This window comes from Lineus longissimus, chromosome 19 (assembly GCF_910592395.1).
Source record: "Lineus longissimus chromosome 19, tnLinLong1.2, whole genome shotgun sequence".
In the NCBI taxonomy this organism is placed as follows: Eukaryota; Metazoa; Nemertea; class Pilidiophora; order Heteronemertea; family Lineidae; genus Lineus; species Lineus longissimus.
Window position 1 is genome coordinate 2062328 of NC_088326.1, and position 19623 is coordinate 2081950.

Consider the following 19623-nt stretch of genomic DNA (forward strand, 5'->3'; position numbering starts at 1 on the left):
ATAATTTTGTGTGTATATTACGAATAAAAAATCATTTTCTTGAGTGTTTTGCGTTTAATTTGCAACTTATGTAAATGAGTAAATAAACTGACGAGAGCTAATTAGACCAAACATTACATTAAAACTTGAGCATGCTAATTAGAACAAGCATGTTATTCACACCATCGGCAGCTGCCCTTCTTGATGTCAAGCTAATATTCCCGCTAATATTGAGAGAGGTGATGTGAGAAGATATTGAGAATTCTTCCTGATGTCTTCCTGCTTTAACATCAGCCAATTTGAACTGGTACTGATTAAATCATCTTTTTAATAACGTATTTTATCAACATTACGACGTAGTAAGCATTCTTTACTTTGAGTATCGGTACTCTTACTAATCAACATAATTTATTTGTCCTAAAAACTACGTGTGCATGCCTCTTGACATCATTTAATACTAAATGATGAAAAAACAAGCCGTGAGTCGAAAAGAAAGTTTATTCTTCATTTTATTTGCGCTTACATTTGATCAAACCTTGGAGGAATTATACTTGAAGTATAGTTCCTCCAAGATCAAACTCACTTACACATCATTTATTTTCATATGGATTCCCATGGTCATTGTGTTCGAGGTGCTAATTATCAACACGGATTTGCGAGAAGGTGCCAATTGATACCATGCAGTCATGGTTGATTACGGCAATTAGGCCTCATGGTCGCGTTAGCGGGGTTAATTTGCAGTTTGGGACCGACCAAGCTGGTGGTCGCGGTCTGGGTACCGGGGTGGTCGTGTTAGCGAGGGCCAGTTAATGGGAATTAGAGAGAAAACCATTCGGGACCGGAGAATTTTGGTCGTGTTCGCGGGGTGGTCGCGTTACTGAGGTGGTCGCCGACCGGGGTTCCACTGTACATATATTCTGATCTTATTTATTTCAAAATACATTTATTTACAAATTCACAATATTTGACTATTTACATAATATTACCTAACAGTTTTTTACAATGATTCAATATACAGTTTGCTTTATGCACAAAATCAGCAAAACTCTGGTGAACTGAATCCAAATAACCACAGAATATATCCAAAGTGTGAATTTTTCATAACCTTTTTCATCAAGGAAAAACATTCAATTATCTGTCAATGAATTCTTAGGTGACAAATAATGCATAGCACTTGTAATGTCGGAGACAATATATAACTGCAATATTGCCTATTTCTGCATGTCACACTATTTAATTTCTAAGCCGAATGTTAGATGGCTCTGGTATCTGCTAAAAAGTTAATTTTATACACTTGGACGTGCAAGTTAAGGAAACATAACAGAATGATGATTATAGTTCAGTATTTAGCATGCCCATATATCCCAGTCAAAATATGCAAGTTCATAATATGATAAAATCAGTCAACCAAATTAACAACATTAATTTAAGGTTCGAATAATGTGCTAATGAACCCTAGATAATTTAGTAATACTGAAGGGTTAAACTAACATATCTCATCCCAAAAACAATGCAACTACATTAATCAAACTCAGTTACTTCTAACCAGTTGCCATGGATACCATGTCTAACAACTAAAAATATCTATACACATTTCTCAAATTCTGCTTCAAACTTTGGCACATTTTTTGCAACTTAAAGACACTTGGCTGACTAGAAACGCGTGTGTTTAATCTTGTAATGACATAACCAAACATGTAACAAACACTAAGTATTTCGAACCTAACCCCATGTTCTCCACTGCTTTGATGATACTCCGAAATATCTGATAATCATTCTGTGAATTTGTAAAGGGTGTCTATCAGGCAACAGCCAAGTAGGCAAGATTAAGTTACATGCAATCTCTAATAGAGGTCTCTCCTAGCTTTCAGTATCGAAACTGTTCATTCTTGAAACAGGAACATATTTATTTAATTATTGCCAAAGAAAACAAGACCTAGCCCCGTCACATTGCATATTATTATCATCAGTCATGAAACCACCAATATATGGAGTGCGCTTGGAAACGTATGAAGATATGGCAATATTCCCTGATAGACAACTTATTATTCTATTTATTTACACTGGTCAATACGTTTTGAATATGATTCCTACATCTGTAAGATATATACAAGTCTACAAAATGAAGTCCATGTTCAAACTACAAAACGTGAATTTATAAAGCAAACATGTTTTTCCTAAAGACAACCCCCCCTCTCCCATGATATGCATTTGGTCCTGGTGGCATCCTCCACACAGAAGCCTATGCCCCCATCGACCTGGCAGAGAAGTCGAGTATTGACTTTGAAGGTGAAATTCTCTCTCTGTACCTATATGTACCTTGTACTGAATAGGTTTTTCTCACAACACCAAATCGAAAACTACAGTAACACTTAGATTCTTAAAACCATACTTATTTTATACATAGAGCTGCAACTTGAAGGGCAAACTGGTAAATTTTAAAGCCCAGCTTTGAGTTGGCACAATTAAAACAACTAACAACTTTCAATGCTGTAATCTATGTTATTTGTGCAACATTTAGGTAAGGTAAAAGCTAGTGGTGTATATGAATATGAATGGTGAGGAATATGTTCAATGGAGTTCAAGAAGTATTACTGAAATACTCCCGTGTCATTTTAAAAAGGGTTCAATATTTACAAAGTACTGGTACTTTCAGTTCATGACAGGGGTTTTGTTAATTTGAGGGTTCCGTCACTAGAACTAGAATTTTGTCCATTAACCCTTAAGCTATTGTCATGATTGTGTTATTGCATACTCAGTGAAATAACGCTTCTTAAAGGCTGCCTTGAAAGAAGTTTAGCCCGACCAAAGTCGATACCTCAATGTTCAAATTTCGCAAGGTTTTTTTAAGTTTAGCTCTAGCAACACAGATGGCAGCACTGATTGCTTTGTTGCGAAGAGAGTTTAGACTGTTACCATTTCACTTATGATTTGATAAACATTCTGTGCATAGTAACGTAAGTTTGAAGTGGTTAAAAATACATTCATTTTAAAATGTATACGCATACTCTACAAAAACCTGCTACCTGAAACTGATACAATTATTACTTGTGTTTAGACGGGATAAGGTTCACCCATGGAAATTTTGATTTCAATCAGACAGGTGCTCATTAAGATACAAAGCATCTTTGAGAGTGAAATGCATTTTGTATGTTCAATGGCATCGTTGACAGTTAAAGATTGGACAAAGTGTACTGTTTATCCCAATAAAGTACTGTCTGATCTGTTGACTATTTTTGTACCCCTCAACCCAAAAATAAAATAACAGTCTAAATTACTGAAATCTCAGCACCCTAACCCTTGCCAGCAAAATAAAAAATCAACAAATTCCTATTAAAACTTATCACACGACTTGGGATTAGTGACAGTCATCTGCCGGCAATGTTAGAGTGTCAAGTTCGTCAGCAAACCAAAAATTTCATGAATACATATTTTAGAGCGTGAGAACTTATAAAGCCCTGAAAAATTTATGATTTCACAATCCATTATGCACATGGCACATAATATTGGCATGAGACCTTCCATTAAATGTCACTGCTGTAAACCACTAATTTTTTGCCGGCTATTTCTATCTTGATTTGCGAAAATAAAAATTGCAGATTTTATCAATTTTCCCTTTAAAAAATGGAGCGAAACTTTTGTGATTTGCAAAAATAAGGAGGTGCAAACTGGTGATTCAGACTACAGGGTGGCCAGAATTATCTTCCCTTGCACAAGAGAATTCTATTGTGTATCCATTGTGTGAGAAAAAATAATTCTGGGCCACCCTGTGTTGTAATCTAAAGTATTAGAAAGAGCTCCATTATGGATAGGCCTCGTCAAATTGTCCTTCCTCTGTCAGTGTTACTCCATAAACCGTGAGCAAGCTTTCTTCCACTTGCATTGTGTACACCACATGTCCCTGTTCTCCATCCCGTAAACCTTCCGGCACTTCTTAACCTCGCTCCGCGTTTTCTTGTGCATTGGCGAGCATTTCTGCGAAGCGATGATGATATGCGACTTAGGTGACGTGCCAAATTGAAACTGTGGACTGAATTTGTTCATTCTCATTGGTGGAGACACCTGGTGAGAGAAGAAGAAGTGATTTATTATTTGGGAGTGATCATTGATCAAGCAGTCATTCATGACCCAAAAGATTTTTCACATCGCTATATGAGGTCCTCCAAAAGTCCCAACTGAAGTGTGAAACTAATCCCATTGGGGTCAGTTTGATAAAAGTACTAACACACAATTTTTCTTTAGCAGATCAAGAGCAAGTTTAACCTCAGAATAAAAACTACTGCCACATCAAGGAATGAGAACGAGACTTGAATCTTCTTTCTCCTTTTCATACTTACAGATGATGATGTTATGGGAGATGTCGGTCCATACTGCCAGGAGAAGGATCTCTTGAAGTGGGGAGCTGGGATGGAGATGTTGTCTGATGACTCTGGCTTAGAGGTGCTCAAGGGAACGTGACCATGTCGGTGTTCCTGGGTAGCCGGTGGAAAACAAATGTCAATAAATGTAAGAGCAGTCTTCATTTCGTAGCTTGAGTTCTGCTTATTGCCAGCAATCCTATTTTTGGAAGAGGGCCATGGGTTGTAAAACATTGAATCAAGAGTACGTGTAGCTCGGCCACAACTGGCAAAATTCTGGAAATCCTGCTCTCCTCTTTGTAAGAGTAAAGTTATGACAAGGTCTACAGAGTCTAAATTTATAACAGGGTCTACAGGGTGATTCAGACTGAGACAGGACATTGTACTATCATGACTGTATAGTATCTTCACAGATCAGGAAATCTTACGAGCCAAAGGGCATAGTAAACTGTGCAAGGTCCAACTTACCTTCTTCTGGTAGTCATGGTCGCTGACAGGAGGCCTTGCCATTGCTGCTGCAAACATCTCTGCATTGGTATTAGTTGCCTGTGGAGAGCTAGATGTGTTCATGTTGGCTAGGGTGTCTGCAACAGAGTCGACCGAAACTTCGATTTCTGTGTAGTAGAATTCTTCCTCGTGATCGGAAAGGTCTTCTGAATCAGCCATCTTTTTGTGCCTGAAATAAATTTGTTGTGAATTTTTAGCTTTCGGAAATTGTTTTGTAGGATACATGTGTCCTGATGATGATGACCTTTAGAGAGATGGTTTCCACCTTCTTTTGAAAATTCACTGATGACCTCTTCTGCTTGTAGCCTCAGTCCGAGTACTTTTCTAAAATCGGTTGTCTGACTTTCAGCCCCTCATTGAAAATCACAAAAGGGAAATTGAGGGATTCTTACCCAAGGTGTGCACCTCTAATGTGGCGTTCGATGCTCGACTCTGTTGAATGGACTTTCTTGCAACCTGGCCATGTGCACTGGAAAAGTGTTTTCGTTGAGTTCTGGAAAGATAGGAGGATGATCTACGTGTAGATGAGAATTTGTTTGGAATTTTAGGCATCACTGGCCACTGGTTTGGACAAGATCATATATTTGTGGGCTGGGATTGACCAAGCTGTGGTATAATTATAAGGGATAGTGCCTTCTTACATTCTCGGAGCCTTTTGTGTCAAGCTTGTCTCAGATGATGTACCCTCAACTGCTGAAATATGCTAAAATAATGCAAAATTGAAGGTATCACATTCGGAGGTATTTTCTTCATGTTGTTCAAGGTGAATCTGACAGGCAACTGCTTGGACTGCATGCTGGTGAATTGGATAAACCATCCATGCTACTACATGGTGTCTGGTGATTACCAGACCTCATAACCAAGAGGGATGCACGCTTTAGTGTCTGTACAGCTATCTGACTGGGCCTAGGCCTTGGGTCTGCTCATGTGTCTTCACCTGAGCTCAGTTGAACTTTAAAGTCAACTATAAATAGAGCAATAAGCTTGCAAGTGCCCCCCAAAAGAGCACGCAAAACACATTCTTCAGGTGACCTCATATCTTGTCACACACAATACAGTACAAATGCCGGCCTTTCTGCTTTGGGTGGATGGCAGGGCTTGTGTCAATGCAAGGTGTCAATGGGTCACTTGGCCATGCTTTGGCTGGAAGGACTGTGTTCCTTGGAAATTTTGACTGCATTATGATTTTCCTACATCTAAGTTGGGTCAATCAGTTGTTCACTTTGTTCTCGATTTGAACTTCCACACAAAATGATTCCCTAACCTGAATTCAACCTCATTTAAATCAAGTTCGGTCGCACTAACCCTTCTCGAAGCCACTAAAAAGTTAGTTTCTACTGATTCAAAGCCGCTGGTCTTATTTTCTTCACAGGCTTAGGCCTAGGGGGCCTGATAATCTGCAACAATGAACCTTATCATGACTTTTTTGAGTATTTGGCAATGATACAGCCAAAAAATACTAACAAACCATGCTACCAGCTGACTGAACATGAACATAGGTTGACCTAAATACCAGCAACTTGCCGGCCGGCCTGCATAACCTGTTAAGGCCATGGAAAGTTCATGGGTGTTTACAAATTACATACTGTATACATACTGCATAAACAAATAGCTATTACATGGATTAATCGATACCTTGGGTAAATGTTATGTAAATTTATGTTATAAAATTGCATTGGTAAGCATTTTTGCCATTGGCATTGGCTTTACATATGCCGGTTAATGTAGGGGCATAGGGCCAACATGCGGTCTACCTTACCGCATGTTTCATGGCAAAAATTTACATATGTGGTGTAATCACACACCATGCCAACATGTTGGGCTGGAATTTAGATGACCCAACTCCAGAAAGCCTTGGCTGACTGCAATGCCAATGTTTCATTAATTTCTGAACCTGAAAATATCAGATATGATGTTTCTAAATGTTCATATGACATTATAATATGAGAGTGTTCCACACCAATTGTTCAGGTCAATTGGTTAAGCACCAGGTTTAGAATCTGGCAGACACCAAATAAAAAAATCCTGCTGTAAAGAGTAACACAGGCAGCACTTTTTGGATGGCCCGAGGTTATGAAAAGTTTGGTGATTTTTAAACCCATCATTGCCAAAAATTAGTTTAATTTGGATGCCATGCGCTGACATTAAATTGAGGTCATGTAACGAGGCCAGGGTTGGCTCTAATTCTGTGATTGAACCATCATCATGGGTCCATTGGCAGAACTCCAAAGAGGATTAGAACGAACTGATCAGCTGTGTCTCAACCCGCCTACGTCAAGTTTTTGTTTCATGAATTTCATTCAGTTCTCTTGGTCGCTTCAATAATTCCGGGGAGACAGCTGCTAGGCCTGTTGCATGCCATGCCGCTCAATGATATCACCCCACCTCAGCAGTGATGTATTCCGATGTTATCAATTTGGGGGTGGGGGGACTGTATTAGAAAGAAAACATCTTTTTTGAGACCGTGACACTCTCAATTAGCTACCTTCATGATAAATCTCATCTGAGACTTTTTAAACTAAGGCCTAAGGGAGGTGTGGGCTACCTTTGAGGTTTCTGATATTGAGACTTCACAGTTCTCTATTGGGTGTGACTGATTTGTGCAACAGCCATTGACATGGCTGTGTATGTGTACATGCTTGGACCAGAATGATATTTTTCAATGCTTAAAATCAATACTGAATGATCACTGGCAATCGTAAACCTAATGCCGTTTTGAAGCATAAATAATCATGAAATGAAAATGACTGATCAGTATATTTTGTATTCTAACCAGGATGCTAGTATATTGCTAGGGGCTAATTAAAATTTTTTGATAACTACATGTGCTTCAAATGAGAGAAAATGCACAGGATGATCATAATCTTTTAATCACCAAACTTCAGTGAGGATAAATGTCCATGTAAATTGGTGAGATATAGTTTCGTTTTTCACTCTCTTGGTCATCGCAATATATGGACTTGTGAAAAAACTAAAAACCTATAATATAATGCCCAAGCGCCATGTCTTACTTATATTTTTTCAAAGTTATTACAGTTATGTTTTCCAATCAGGTCATTCGGCAAGTAGTCCATGCTTTTTTGATCGATACCATTTGTTTAGACACAGCTAGACCTATAATAAATCATCACAGTTGACACTCACAACAAGAGAAAAAATAGTTAAATGGAAACTTATCTTTGACTTACTTCTTTAGTGTTATTGTTTTGACTGTGAAAAGGCTGGTCACATTTTAGACTGTTGGTTGGCGAAATCTCACATTTGGGCCTACTTGAAGCGGTCATGGTCACAAAAGACAATTGTCATGTGACTGCATTTCGAAATTCAGCTGCTTTAGTGTTATTGTTTTGACTGTGAAAAGGCTGGTCACATTTTAGAGTGTTGGTTGGCGAAATCTCACATTTAGGCCTACCTGAAGCGGTCATGGTCACAAAAGACAATTGTCATGTGACTGCATTTCGAAATTCAGCTGCTTGACCTGACTGACAGCTCTCTAGATAAACAATGGACCCATGGTCATCTGATTGAATGCGACTACATGTATCATTGTCAGTTGACAATGGTGATGATAGTTTTTTTTAGCACAATAGCACTTAATGTAAGTTGATTAGTAGGATATATAACAAGTGCATTCGTCACATTTGAATAAATCAAAGTAATTACGATTGCAAAATCAACCAACAGGGATGGATTGAAATCCAACCAAACAAAATTTCAGCAATTCCACTGGAAATCCCCTCGTTCAATTCATTTTCCCTGAGTGTGGGACCGATATGACACTGTAAACATTGCCAAGATAATACAAAATGAAAGTTAGGTGCACTGACTATGTTTGCCTTTTAGAAAACCGCACACTCCCACCCCACTTTCTGTCTCGGAGAAATCAACCTTAGTTTGTCTTTGATTTTAAGTTCTAACGGCAGGTTGTATGATACAGAGGCCCTTTTGAACACCACCTTAAGAGTGTAACGCCTCATAATGGAGAACTAGCCTACTCATAGTCATACATTTGACTGACCCTTCATCATTGGTGACTTCCCCTTGAACGTACATGTACTTGACATCCTCAACCAGTTGAACCACATGGCACAAACTGGGAGCATGAAAAAGACACTCAAAACAAATCTAGAGTGTTTCTACCACTGTCGAGTATAACTGTACTTATTAAGACCTCCAATTGTGTCACTAGGAGTCGGACACATCCAGGTTCTGAATGTTTATGATAAACATGCACCCAGGTAATTCGTTTCCAATGCGCTATGAATAGGCTGTTGCCATGAGCTACCTTCCACAGGGAGGCTGATGTTATTGACATTGAAATCAATGCCTACATTCCCCCTTGGTATATTGTGAACTGTGCTTGATTATGTCATAATCAGATTAGGTCAAGGAGCTGAGCAGGTGTGAAGAAGTTATTTGGGCAAAGTATCACTGTAATGTTAACCTCGATGTAAAACCTTGTCCACAGACTGGGATACTACAATGAATACACGGGGCTTCGAGGTTATAATAGCAGCGCGTACACCACGAAATATTGGTGGACCAATTGCATGTACACCACCACATTGCCGCGACAAATTGGTTTGGCAATCCATTGCCGATACAAATTGCCGGGCGAATTTGGACCATCAAGCTAAAGCTCGGCTTTGTCGTGGTGTACGCGCTAATGGATCGGCAATTAGCTAGTTAGATGGTTCGGCGACAGGCGGCGCTTTCGAAATGGTGCTTTCTGCTTATTGTTTGCGCGCCATCTGTTGCCGGATTTTATAACTAGCTGCAGCGCTGGTGTACGCGCTTGGTGGATTTTCGATGGTGCGGCATTGGTTCGCGAACCAAGATCGGTGGTCCATTTTCAGGTGGTGTACGTGCGGCTATTGTCCATCTTGAACAATCTTAGAAGTCAGACCTGTTAAAACCTGTTAAGGTATGGGGATGGCAGTATCATTGATGATGAATAAACAGGGCTAAGCTTGGTACTTAGTTCATGAATTCATTCTCTACCACATTTTGTAACACAATACATCAAGTATTACAGTCCGTGATGAGAATGTGAATCATGGTTCATACAATATGTTCAGTACTAGAACAGGGATAATTACATTTGTGTGACACATAGCAATCATACAATTACTGTAACAGACCTCGGAATACTAAAAAATGATAGACTAGAACAAGGCAGTGAAACTGGGCCAAGCTCTTCGTGGCCTGCTTGTTTGCTGCACTGGCCTTTGATGGCTAGGAAAACTTCATCCTCTAATTAATACCCCTAACAACACTCTTGTAATTGTTTTATTTTGCTGACTACAAGGACGTCAATGTCTAAATTCTTTGCTACAGTTATCATCCGAAGAACTTATAGATAGAGTCTGGCTCTGAAAAGGATCTCACCTGGAATGTATCTTAAAGGTTCCTTTAAATTTACAGGACTACTTCACATACCAACAGTTCCCCTCTCGGAGAAGCTGAAGGAATGTACACTACCCCGTCACTATGCCAATGAATAGATAACCTCTGGCTGTATTTGTAGACGTTGTCCTCATGAACAGTCAGGTAAGGTGGAAGGAGGTTCACCACTGTAGGCCATTAAGTCAAGACCCAAGAAACTATCAAAGGGTGCCTACCTTTCTCTTCTTAGGGCCTAGATCCTCTGCAAAGTATGGCATGGTGTCATCCAACTCGATACCCTCGTCAATATTCGATGAATGGAACAAGGCACCCATTGTTGGGGCACTCTCTGACAAACCATGTAGCCGAGGTGGTGAGGGTGTACGGGACTCTCCTGAAGGATTGCTTGCCACTCCACTACTTGCTAAACTTGCGGAAAGGTCGTGGAGATGACTTTCGGGAAATGATGGCGGACAAATGGGATTCTCTGGAAGTACAAAAATGGCAGTTGTACGTTGGAGTATGTACCAGTAGCCTTGTTCTAAAAATCTTAAGCATTCTCTGGCTATGCGTGGAGTATTCCATTGACTGGGTTACTTCTGATGGACTTAAAGGATATTCAAGGGAGGGTACTTATGTCATCTCTACCTAAGAAGTAACAGGTGACAACTTGTTTTGCACTAGGAGGTCATTCTGCGGGATTTGCAGATGAGCGTGTAGCTTAAATTTTTGAAGACGGAGGTGACATTAACGTACATTTACCACTATTTCAAGGACTTCATTTGATGACCAATCATTTCATTGAGTTGTCAGAGCTCTGCATACTTTGTCAACACACCTTTTTCAAATGAAAAATGAGCAGGGAACCCGGGCGAGGCAGGACTCGCTGATAAGCATGTGAGCACCATAGCTGCCATCTGTTCGTCCATTACTTCCATTTCGTCTTCATCCTCCATTTCGACATCGCTTATGTCTGGCGAGTGGGCACGCCGCCGACTGCTGTAAGAGAGCACGTTATCGAAAAATGTACGCATTCAAATAACTCTCTGAATGATTTGGTTCAATGGGCATTCCTGAAAAGGGGCATCGCTTGCTCATCATGTACTGGGATGACAGTAGTGAAAATATGCCATCCAAAGACATAGTATGTAGGTGATCCTGGCCTACCAAGAGCTGAAAGTGAAAGTTATTTTTAAAGCGCAAAGAAATAGTCAGTCAAAGCCAAGTAGCATACCTTAGGAGGTCATGCTTCTGAGCTGTTCCATCAAGGTCAGAGCATGCTCAGTCAGAAGGGGGCTAGATGTCATTTTTTGGGCAATCAGTGGTTTTATTTCCAATTGCATTTGAATGCATTGGGAATTTCATATTTTAATTTTCCAAGTCGAGTCAGATTGTTCAATTGGTTCAAAACTTTCAATTACACAAACAGGTAATTGCACAATAATCTGACATAGGCTACTTTCTTAAACCGACCTGTGGAACTTGCACAACCATGTGACAATGACATAGGCCTACTCCATGGAGGTATTATTAAGACTCTTAATAATACCTCCATGGCTGCTCCTTTTTAAATCAGTCAATTAGACATCAATCATGGCAACCCACTCCCCACCCCCGTCCCCAAGTCTAAAAGTTAATCCGCTGTGGTCTAAATTGATCAACTGACGTCAAGTGTGAAATCTTTAAATACAATCCCCGTATCCAACAACGCTCATGTACCATCCTTGTGTACCATCACAAACGCAATAAACATTGGAGCTATTTATAGACATAAAGCGTCAATAAACCTTATTGGCACGTGATCACAACATTGTGACGTCAGAACAAGGTGGCTCATTACCTATGTTGGCCTCCATACTACTTACTTCGCAGCATTCAGGTCATTGGAATCCTTCACAAAAACTTCAATTTACAAACATAGGGAGCGTCCCTAGATATAAAATATTTACTTGTTATTATAGTCTTGATTATGTTCAACCAATATTTGAAACCAAATCAAATATTTGATGAATATAATTTGGAGAAAATTGGACAATATTGAAAGAAAATAACCCAACCCCTACCTTTTTGCCAGATTTGCTGGAACGTCAATGACGTGAGATACCGCCCGTTTCTTGGGTTCTGGATGCATTTCCACCAGCTTTGAATAGTCTGTATCCTGGTCCTGGAGTCTTGCAGACTTTCTGCTCTCCATAAGACGGACGTCGTCTACTTTCCTGGTCAGTTCAACGACTTCTCCGTCGGGTAATTTTGACGTGATGAAAACCTCATCGAGGTCAACGTCATGATCTGAAACTTGTCCCGTTATTTCGCGTCCGTTGTGCGTTATGTAAACTTTCTGTCCTTGTTTGAGAGTCAGGGAGTTCACAGTTTGAAACCCTGGAGCAATCAGGCTCACCTCTCCCACCTCCTTTGCAAAACCGTCATCGAACATGACGTTGTAAATCGTATCCCCGTTCTGCGCATTTCTGGTTGCCTGAATTACGCCCGGATAAAATCGGCCATCTTTCCACTGAGCGCTCACTCTGGTCCCAATTATCGACCGTTTCGCTAACCTCCTTGAGCCAAACATCTCCTCTACTCTACCCCTGGAACCTCCTTCCAAGTACCCCTCCAGATTTCCGTTCAGTTTGTGTCAAATCTATCGCAAAATATCCACGTCAAAATCAGCTGTTTCGCCGGTAACCCGCAAGCCGGTTTGTTTTGATTCTGCAAGGAGGCGGAGCTCAAAACGTGCTCTTTAAACCATGTGACTTTGTTTTGGTTGCATGATTGGTCAATGTCTTCACACCTCAGTCACTGATTGGCTGAAGCCAATGTTTACATCGTGGCTTGTCAATCAAACAATGTGTGCCTGCCAACATCTGCCGGAGTTATGAGAAAACTTACGAGTAGAACCTGGATTTTTCTACACTAGATTGGTCTTTGTAACATAGATGAACCGTAAAACAATTCAAAACGAAATTAGTCGAAGTTTTCTTGCCGATTTTCTGTGCCAAAGTTTTCACCTCCCTGTGGTTGGATACGTCAGTCTTTTACTTTGCCACGCCCCCAGATCCGGTTGTGAGTGTTTACGTTGTGGCCGGTAATTGCTGTAACCCCCACTTCCAAGTTTACAAAATTCAATTTCTTCATGGAATGTTGAACGATTTCTTGAAATGAGCTAAACCATCGTGACCTATAGTTTATTCGCAATTGAAGAAGAGTGGAGGTTATCTTTGATTGACGTTACAAATTGTAGCCGGTCGGTGGCATTGCCTCGCCGATATTTAGGGGGTGGCATAAGAAATGGAAGAGCGCGCACTGGGTCAAGGCTGTTCCCAGGTCATTCTATCCCAGAAGTCAGTATCCAACATGTCAGCGCCCATGCAAGAAAAATTTCCGCTGTTCTCGATCTATTTTCTTCTATTTTTCTACTTTTTTACATGTCTATGCACAGAAACAGATGTTCACGAAGGTGAAATAAAACACTAGCGCATCTCCTCTCGATCGTTTTAGAAAAATAAGCCTGTTTTGGTATTGGAATGAGTTTTGAAATTTTGACCCCTATGCAGTGCACACTGCAAATGTACAGCCAGGCCGAGTGTACATTACCATGGCTTCAGAAAAATGGCCAAATAATGGACTTTTAGTCCAGATACGCTGTGGTTGTGGATTGTGTATGACGTAACGTTTTCATGTTGTTTGGAGTTCACTTCCTGATGAGACAGCAATCAACAATGATAAAATTGACAGGCCTAAAACTCAGAATATTTTCATCCTTTCAGAATTCCTGCTTTGTAGAACCTGTGGTCATGAAGTAGCTGATGGAGCACATTTAACATCAGTTCCAAGCCTCTTAGCTATTCATCAGAGAAACGACACAATACTCGGACAACCTCATGTCTTAATACAACTCTTCAAAAATCCCCAAGGTACGGTCATATTAATTTATATTCTCCCTTTAAAATGAATACTCGTCAGAATTGGGCCAATTGAGTAGCATGCTTAGAAATTGACAATTATTAAAGTGACATGAATAACATGAATGAAACTACATTTTATTCCTTTTCTAGGTACAACATTTGAGGTAGTGACTGTGAGTGACGGTGATGTTATCAAACATGACCAGGTGGGTAGGATAGGACTACGTGTAAAGGAATTATAGGAATGGCAATTAATGCAATTGCATGCCGCGAAGTTACTATTTATAGCTCACAAGGTCATTTGCATAAGATATTGATGACGTTTTAGTCACGTGACAGTCGGACATCGACACTTATTTCTACGCATTTGACCTTATTTCAAAGTCAATTATCTTGACCCTGCATTGTTTTTAGCATGAATGATACCATAGAGTCAGAGAGAGAAATATTCAGAACAATTATGTAGTATTTCCAACACTCGGACATGTGCCAGATTGAATCTAACTGCCCTAGTTAGAAAGCCTGAATCCATTACGAAACCGCATGTTTGTCCGACATTGCCTGTAATTCAGCGATGGGGAAATAGAGGGCAGCAGCTGCAGTGACGTCATCTTCGCGGAATGCTATTGGCAGACTGATGAAGTTCTACGTACAAGGTCTCAGAAATCAATCCTGAACGATTTCTTCCATTGGCCTGCCATATAAGCTTGAACTCCAGAGCGATTCATCTAATTTTATTCCTTTGTTGACTCGGTATACACGTGATTCATTGTCATTTTTTCCTTGCAGTCTTTTGAGGAGTATACCTGGTTTCCTGGATTCTCCTGGCAGATATTGATTTGTCCAAGGTGTGCTGCACATCTTGGATGGTAAGTTTACCAATTTAGAATTCAGGGGAAGCACAGCAAGTGTAAACAAACATGCTAAATATAGGCCAAGGAGAGCCCAAATTACATCCTTTGTTCCTAAATCCTAACTTCTCAATCGGCTGGCCTTTTTCTGAGGCCTGTGCAAGCTTACGTTATTTCATTGGAAATGTTTCTGAATTGTCTTTCTCTGTTTCTGCAGGTATTTCAGTCCGTTGTCTGAAGATTCCGAACAGAAAAGTTTCCTTGGCCTAATCCTCCAAAAATTAATTCATAAATCATGTAAGTACACTGCTTCTTTTTGTTCCGATTTTTACCAATCAGTGGCAGCACTATCAACATACACGTATCATTGATTCAGGACAGTTTGCCAGGAGGCCTATGCTGCGGGTTCATTGTATTTTCTCATGCCTCCGCTACATGTGTATCTAGCCGAAGTGCTCTTGTCTACACCAGCAGATGCCAGTTGTTGATAGCAATGATCATGCCCGTCTGAAGTAAAGCATAAGGTTGAAGTCCCCTTCAGTAGCAACAATAAACACCTTATTCTAATGTGAGACTTGGTGTATTTCCGTATTTCATGAACTCCTTTGCTCAATACTGATATCCTGATGTATATTTTCAAGTTTGATTTCAGTTGCCGATTCCATCCTCATTACGCCAAAATCTTTCAAGAGCTGATGGCCGTTCTCCGGTGTCATCTCCTGGTTGAGAAGTTTTACTAGTCTGGTGCTTGTGAATATTGTGGCTCAAGATATGTTTTGGAGCAGTTTGCAAATTGACCGGTTGGCAATAAAGTTCACGGCGGGTCCAAGTTATCTGTTTAAAGCAGTGTTTAAGAGCCTGTTGTTTCATTAGGTCCCAACTGAGCTGGACCTCTCCCTGTACATGTAGATTTTAAAATATCTCATTCTCTGCCGATTGGAAATGACTTGTCATTCCAATTTCCTGTCAGTTCTCAACAGCTGCCGAGACATTTTGAGCCTTTGTGTACTTGTAAGTGGAGTGGAGCTTATAGATTAGAATAAAAACATTTGTTAGAACACTTCTTGAAAAATATGTTTTTGTGCAGGTTTTGATTTTCACTCTTGGTGCTCATGACATCATGGTATGGCGTTTTGTTTTTTGAAATTCGTAGAGTAAAGATGGTCTGGAATTTGACTAAAGGATGTTATATTAATTGTTGTAAGATGTCTAAATTCAGAGGACAGTTTACAGTTAAGTTGCAATCTTTATGATGACCAAAGTGACCTTGTAAGATATTTGCTCTGTTTTGTTATAGTTCACATGTGTAAGAAGCAAATAATGTGGATGCATTGGTGCTTTGTGTTAGGTGTGCTTCCGAGCTAGGCCTTGTTTCTTGAGCAGTATTGTCAATGATTATGGTACTATGCATGTTGTCTGAAAACTATGGTGACTGTTAAATTGGTCATGAGTGAGTCATATCAACTTGGGTTTGTAGCTCTGGAGTTGAAGTGCTCTCATGAGGGTGGCTCGAAAAATAGAAAGGCACTTTTTCAACACCCATTGTTTGTTTTCTTTGGGTCACCCTGTATATTCCATTAAAATAGATCACAAATTGTGATGACGTATGATTGAGTTAACAGTCTATCAGCACGTATTCAGACTTAAATGATAATGGCTTCTGTGATGTTTCTGAAGTGGTATTTCAAAACTAAAATGTGATTCTTTGTTGTCTAAAGTTTTGAAGTGTGGAGTATGAATCTTTTGTCAGATCTGTGGCAATAGTAACTCTGTTTTCTGTGTAAAATGCATTTGTTTTTACAGAACTGAAGGTTGCCAGACGAAGTGCAACTCCTCTATGCATGAATATAATTTCAAGAACGGTCCCCTGATTGGGTTTAGATGCATAAAACCTGAGCTTGGTGCCTCACATGTGGTGTGCTGGGACCAAAACAATGATTATGCCTTTCATTGTGATTACAGTTTGGTGCAATAAAAATAGAATCATGAAGTACTGTAGTGGCCTCAACATCTTCCAAAGTCTCCCAGGGTATTTTCTGAATGAAAACCAGACTTTATTGGCCTTATAACATTTGTATGCTTCAAAAACTGAATGACCATTGTTAAATTCCACATAGAATAGGTTATGAAGTAAGGTGTATGGTGGTTGGTAAATACACATTCTGGCACAGGACAATTAGTCATGGCTGGGGTGCAATATTGAATGTCTCGCAAAAGCAAGATTATTTTCACAACTGTTTATGTAATTGTGTGATGTGGTCATTATGGCCCTTTTGTAGGGGTGTTTGATCAAATCTGTCCAAGAAAGGCACCTGCCCTTAGGAGTTTTATGTATGTATGTATGTACTATTGTTTGTATTGTTGCTGCACCTTGTACCCCTTTGCAAATGCATAGACCCAGGCCTTGACCAGTCCATTTGTAATATCCTGTCAGCCACATTGTGTACAGAGGTCACCAGTGTAGTGTGCCTGGGTCTTTATATTTGATGATTTCTATCATGGTTGTACAACGTACATTGTTATATGGTGGAAGTTGTTGATGTTTTTGAATAAAAGTATTGTTACACATAAAAGATCTCCACTTTTTTCAAACATTGCTACCTGGTATAACTGCTGTAGACTCGTCAGAATCCTTTGTCCAAGCAATTTTATTCTGTGGTGGCAATGCTCTTCTTCAGTTTCTACCCTTGAGTTTTTCTCTGCCAGAACAGGGACTGGCTCGTGTCTACTGTTGCTCCTAATGAGGATGAGCAATTTGATGAACTAGTGTGTGGTTCTATTTCTAGAAGTCCTGAGACCCGTGTAAAATAAACATGCTGCAAAATGTTTTCTGGACTACAGTACTAGAGGGACTTTCTATAAATTGCTATTAACAGCAAAATTCCTGAGTTCTCATTCTGGCAGACCAGTTTTCGCCTTCTTGTCCCTGATAGCCTCTGCGTACCACTCCAGGTATTTGATCACACTTTCTACTTTCTTCTTAACCTTTTCGATCGGAGTCCCATCTGCTGACAATGCCGTCGTAACAGATGGAATGATGCACTGAGCCTGGCTGCTGATGGTGCCGATTTCAGACAAGACGGAGCGCAGAGCTGTGGCTGCTCGAATACCACCGAATGGCCCTGAAAATGAAATAGAATTTTCAAATTAGGACGATAGTTTGAAAATTAAGTAAACATGGTAAAGAATAAGTTTATGGAATAGTGGACAGATCACACTCTACACTCGCAAATGCCTTAGTAAAATCCCATCTCCGCGTCGCCCCACTAAAAGGGGTCAGGATTGAAGCTTCTCACTGCTAGACTCGCAGGGAAGTCCATTGCATCATCCTGTAATCGGATCTCCTTTAATATGGGCGACAGGATGGGAGGGTGAGGCCGGTCCAATGTGTCCAGCGTGTACTCATTGCAGGCATTGTGAGGGGCTAAAGATTGTCCATGGATCAGATGTGCTTTCCCCCTTGGGAATTAGTTTAGAAATGTATGATATCGAATATGCCACTACACCCAGAGGCTTGAAGGCAAGATGCATCCTATTCCAAGCCTAAAAGTTATACTAGAAAGAGAACTAGTATTAGTTCTAATACATCACTGACTTACCAACAGAATATGCGATGATACTGGACGGCTTAAAGGCAAAGGACTTCAGTGGAAAATGGTCAATCAGATTAAAGAGGCCTGGCGGACAGGTGGCGTTGTACTCTGCAGTTATAAACACAAATGCATCGGCCTCTTTGACCTTTTCATTCAATCTACGGAGTTCTGCCGGAGCTTCAGATAATGAATCCTCTTTATAGAAGTGTAATGGCTTTTTCAGCAAGGGGAACCCCATGCCTTCTAGCTCCCTGGCATCTGTAAAAAAGATAAAGACTATTAATGGTCACTGCTGAGGACGCTGCATCCGAGATACAGGACTTTGATACTCCTACCTCGTAACTGGTGCCAGGATGAGGACACTGTAGCCTTATCTTAAACCATCACAGAGGGCACCATGACTGTATGTGACAAACATGACAAATGTGTGAACTGATGAAAAATTACATGGTTAAGTAGGCCTAACATACCAGCAAAGACTACACCCCGGACGCAGCGGCCCGGCCTCGTCCCTCACCGTACACAATGAGATCCAATTAGGATAACGCAATGGACTGCCCAGGGTGTTTAGCAAAGACAAGCAATTTCTGGAAAGATGTGCGTTGCCGTCTCACAAATTGGTGATCTCAAAGTTCACATAATCGACACACGCAAATGTATTTACTATGGGCTTTTTGGTGCTGCGAACGGCACGACCTAAAATGATCTGGCGAAAAATCGTGTTGCCACACCTACCTAGAACAGTTACTTCGTAGTTCAACAGCTCGTTAAGGACCATCTTCAACACTCTCTCCCCATTTCTTCCCTCTCTCAAACTCCCCATAAACACGGCGACCTTCAAAGCAGACATCATAGATATCGGTATACCTGATACAACACGTATAGAGCGCTTTACCGTATGCTATATACGATACTATAGAGTTGATTTGAAAAGCAGAAGTCAATGGAGTCACAAGGCGTGGCAGCATGGCGCATGGCACGTGGCGACAGTGAAAGTGGCGGGTAGTTGTCAAGTTAAATCGCTGTGATCGGCGATTATAATAAA

The 19623-nt window shown here is 40.4% G+C and overlaps 3 protein-coding genes across 6 annotated transcripts; 1 reads left to right on the plus strand and 2 right to left on the minus strand.

Moving 5' to 3' along the window:
* Positions 1-463: 463 nt before the first annotated feature.
* On the minus strand, positions 464-13001 carry LOC135503371 (zinc finger protein 395-like). 2 transcript variants are annotated; one of them, XM_064796927.1, is made up of 7 exons: positions 12293-13001; positions 11068-11225; positions 10466-10716; positions 5237-5337; positions 4806-5013; positions 4317-4451; positions 464-4041 (listed from the first exon to the last, which is right to left on the minus strand). In XM_064796927.1, the coding sequence occupies exons 1-7, from the start codon at positions 12799-12801 to the stop codon at positions 3823-3825; spliced, it is 1581 nt and encodes a 526-aa protein (XP_064652997.1). In that variant the 5' UTR covers positions 12802-13001; the 3' UTR covers positions 464-3822. The 2 variants fall into 2 exon arrangements, with proteins under 2 accessions (XP_064652997.1, XP_064652996.1); XM_064796926.1 differs by having other exon boundaries at positions 11068-11228; positions 12293-12997.
* On the plus strand, positions 10691-15765 carry LOC135503372 (protein cereblon-like). Of its 3 annotated transcripts, XM_064796929.1 has the most exons (6): positions 13385-13686; positions 13997-14143; positions 14285-14340; positions 14924-15003; positions 15203-15282; positions 15638-15765. In XM_064796929.1, the coding sequence occupies exons 1-6, from the start codon at positions 13518-13520 to the stop codon at positions 15679-15681; spliced, it is 576 nt and encodes a 191-aa protein (XP_064652999.1). In that variant the 5' UTR covers positions 13385-13517; the 3' UTR covers positions 15682-15765. The 3 variants fall into 3 exon arrangements, with proteins under 3 accessions (XP_064653000.1, XP_064652998.1, XP_064652999.1); XM_064796930.1 differs by lacking the exons at positions 13385-13686; positions 15638-15765 and adding an exon at positions 10691-10749 and having other exon boundaries at positions 15203-15356; XM_064796928.1 differs by lacking the exon at positions 15638-15765 and having other exon boundaries at positions 13383-13686; positions 15203-15356.
* LOC135503373 (quinone reductase-like) lies at positions 14249-19478 on the minus strand. Its single transcript, XM_064796932.1, has 3 exons — positions 19314-19478; positions 18585-18836; positions 14249-18107 (listed from the first exon to the last, which is right to left on the minus strand). Exons 1-3 carry the CDS (start codon positions 19429-19431, stop codon positions 17878-17880), a joined length of 600 nt encoding a protein of 199 aa, XP_064653002.1. The 5' UTR covers positions 19432-19478; the 3' UTR covers positions 14249-17877.
* Positions 19479-19623: the final 145 nt, after the last annotated feature.

Excerpts from the sequence above, each read along its gene's own strand:
- LOC135503373 (XM_064796932.1), bottom strand. The coding sequence starts at position 19,431 with ATGATGTCTGCTTTGAAGGTCGCCGTGTTTATGGGGAGTTTGAGAGAG. Across the intron at positions 18,837-19,313 it reads CTACGAAGTAACTGTTCTAG|ATGCCAGGGAGCTAGAAGGC; the intron begins GTAGGTGTGGCA and ends TCTTTTTTACAG. Across the intron at positions 18,108-18,584 it reads TATCATCGCATATTCTGTTG|GGCCATTCGGTGGTATTCGA; the intron begins GTAAGTCAGTGA and ends TTTCATTTTCAG.
- LOC135503372 (XM_064796928.1), top strand. The coding sequence starts at position 13,518 with ATGGAAGAGCGCGCACTGGGTCAAGGCTGTTCCCAGGTCATTCTATCC. Across the intron at positions 14,144-14,284 it reads ACTCTTCAAAAATCCCCAAG|GTACAACATTTGAGGTAGTG; the intron begins GTACGGTCATAT and ends TTCCTTTTCTAG. Across the intron at positions 15,004-15,202 it reads TGTGCTGCACATCTTGGATG|GTATTTCAGTCCGTTGTCTG; the intron begins GTAAGTTTACCA and ends CTGTTTCTGCAG.
- LOC135503371 (XM_064796926.1), bottom strand. The coding sequence starts at position 12,801 with ATGTTTGGCTCAAGGAGGTTAGCGAAACGGTCGATAATTGGGACCAGA. Across the intron at positions 5,338-10,465 it reads TAGGCCCTAAGAAGAGAAAG|AACTCAACGAAAACACTTTT; the intron begins GTAGGCACCCTT and ends CTATCTTTCCAG. Across the intron at positions 4,042-4,316 it reads CTCCCATAACATCATCATCT|GTGTCTCCACCAATGAGAAT; the intron begins GTAAGTATGAAA and ends TTCTCTCACCAG.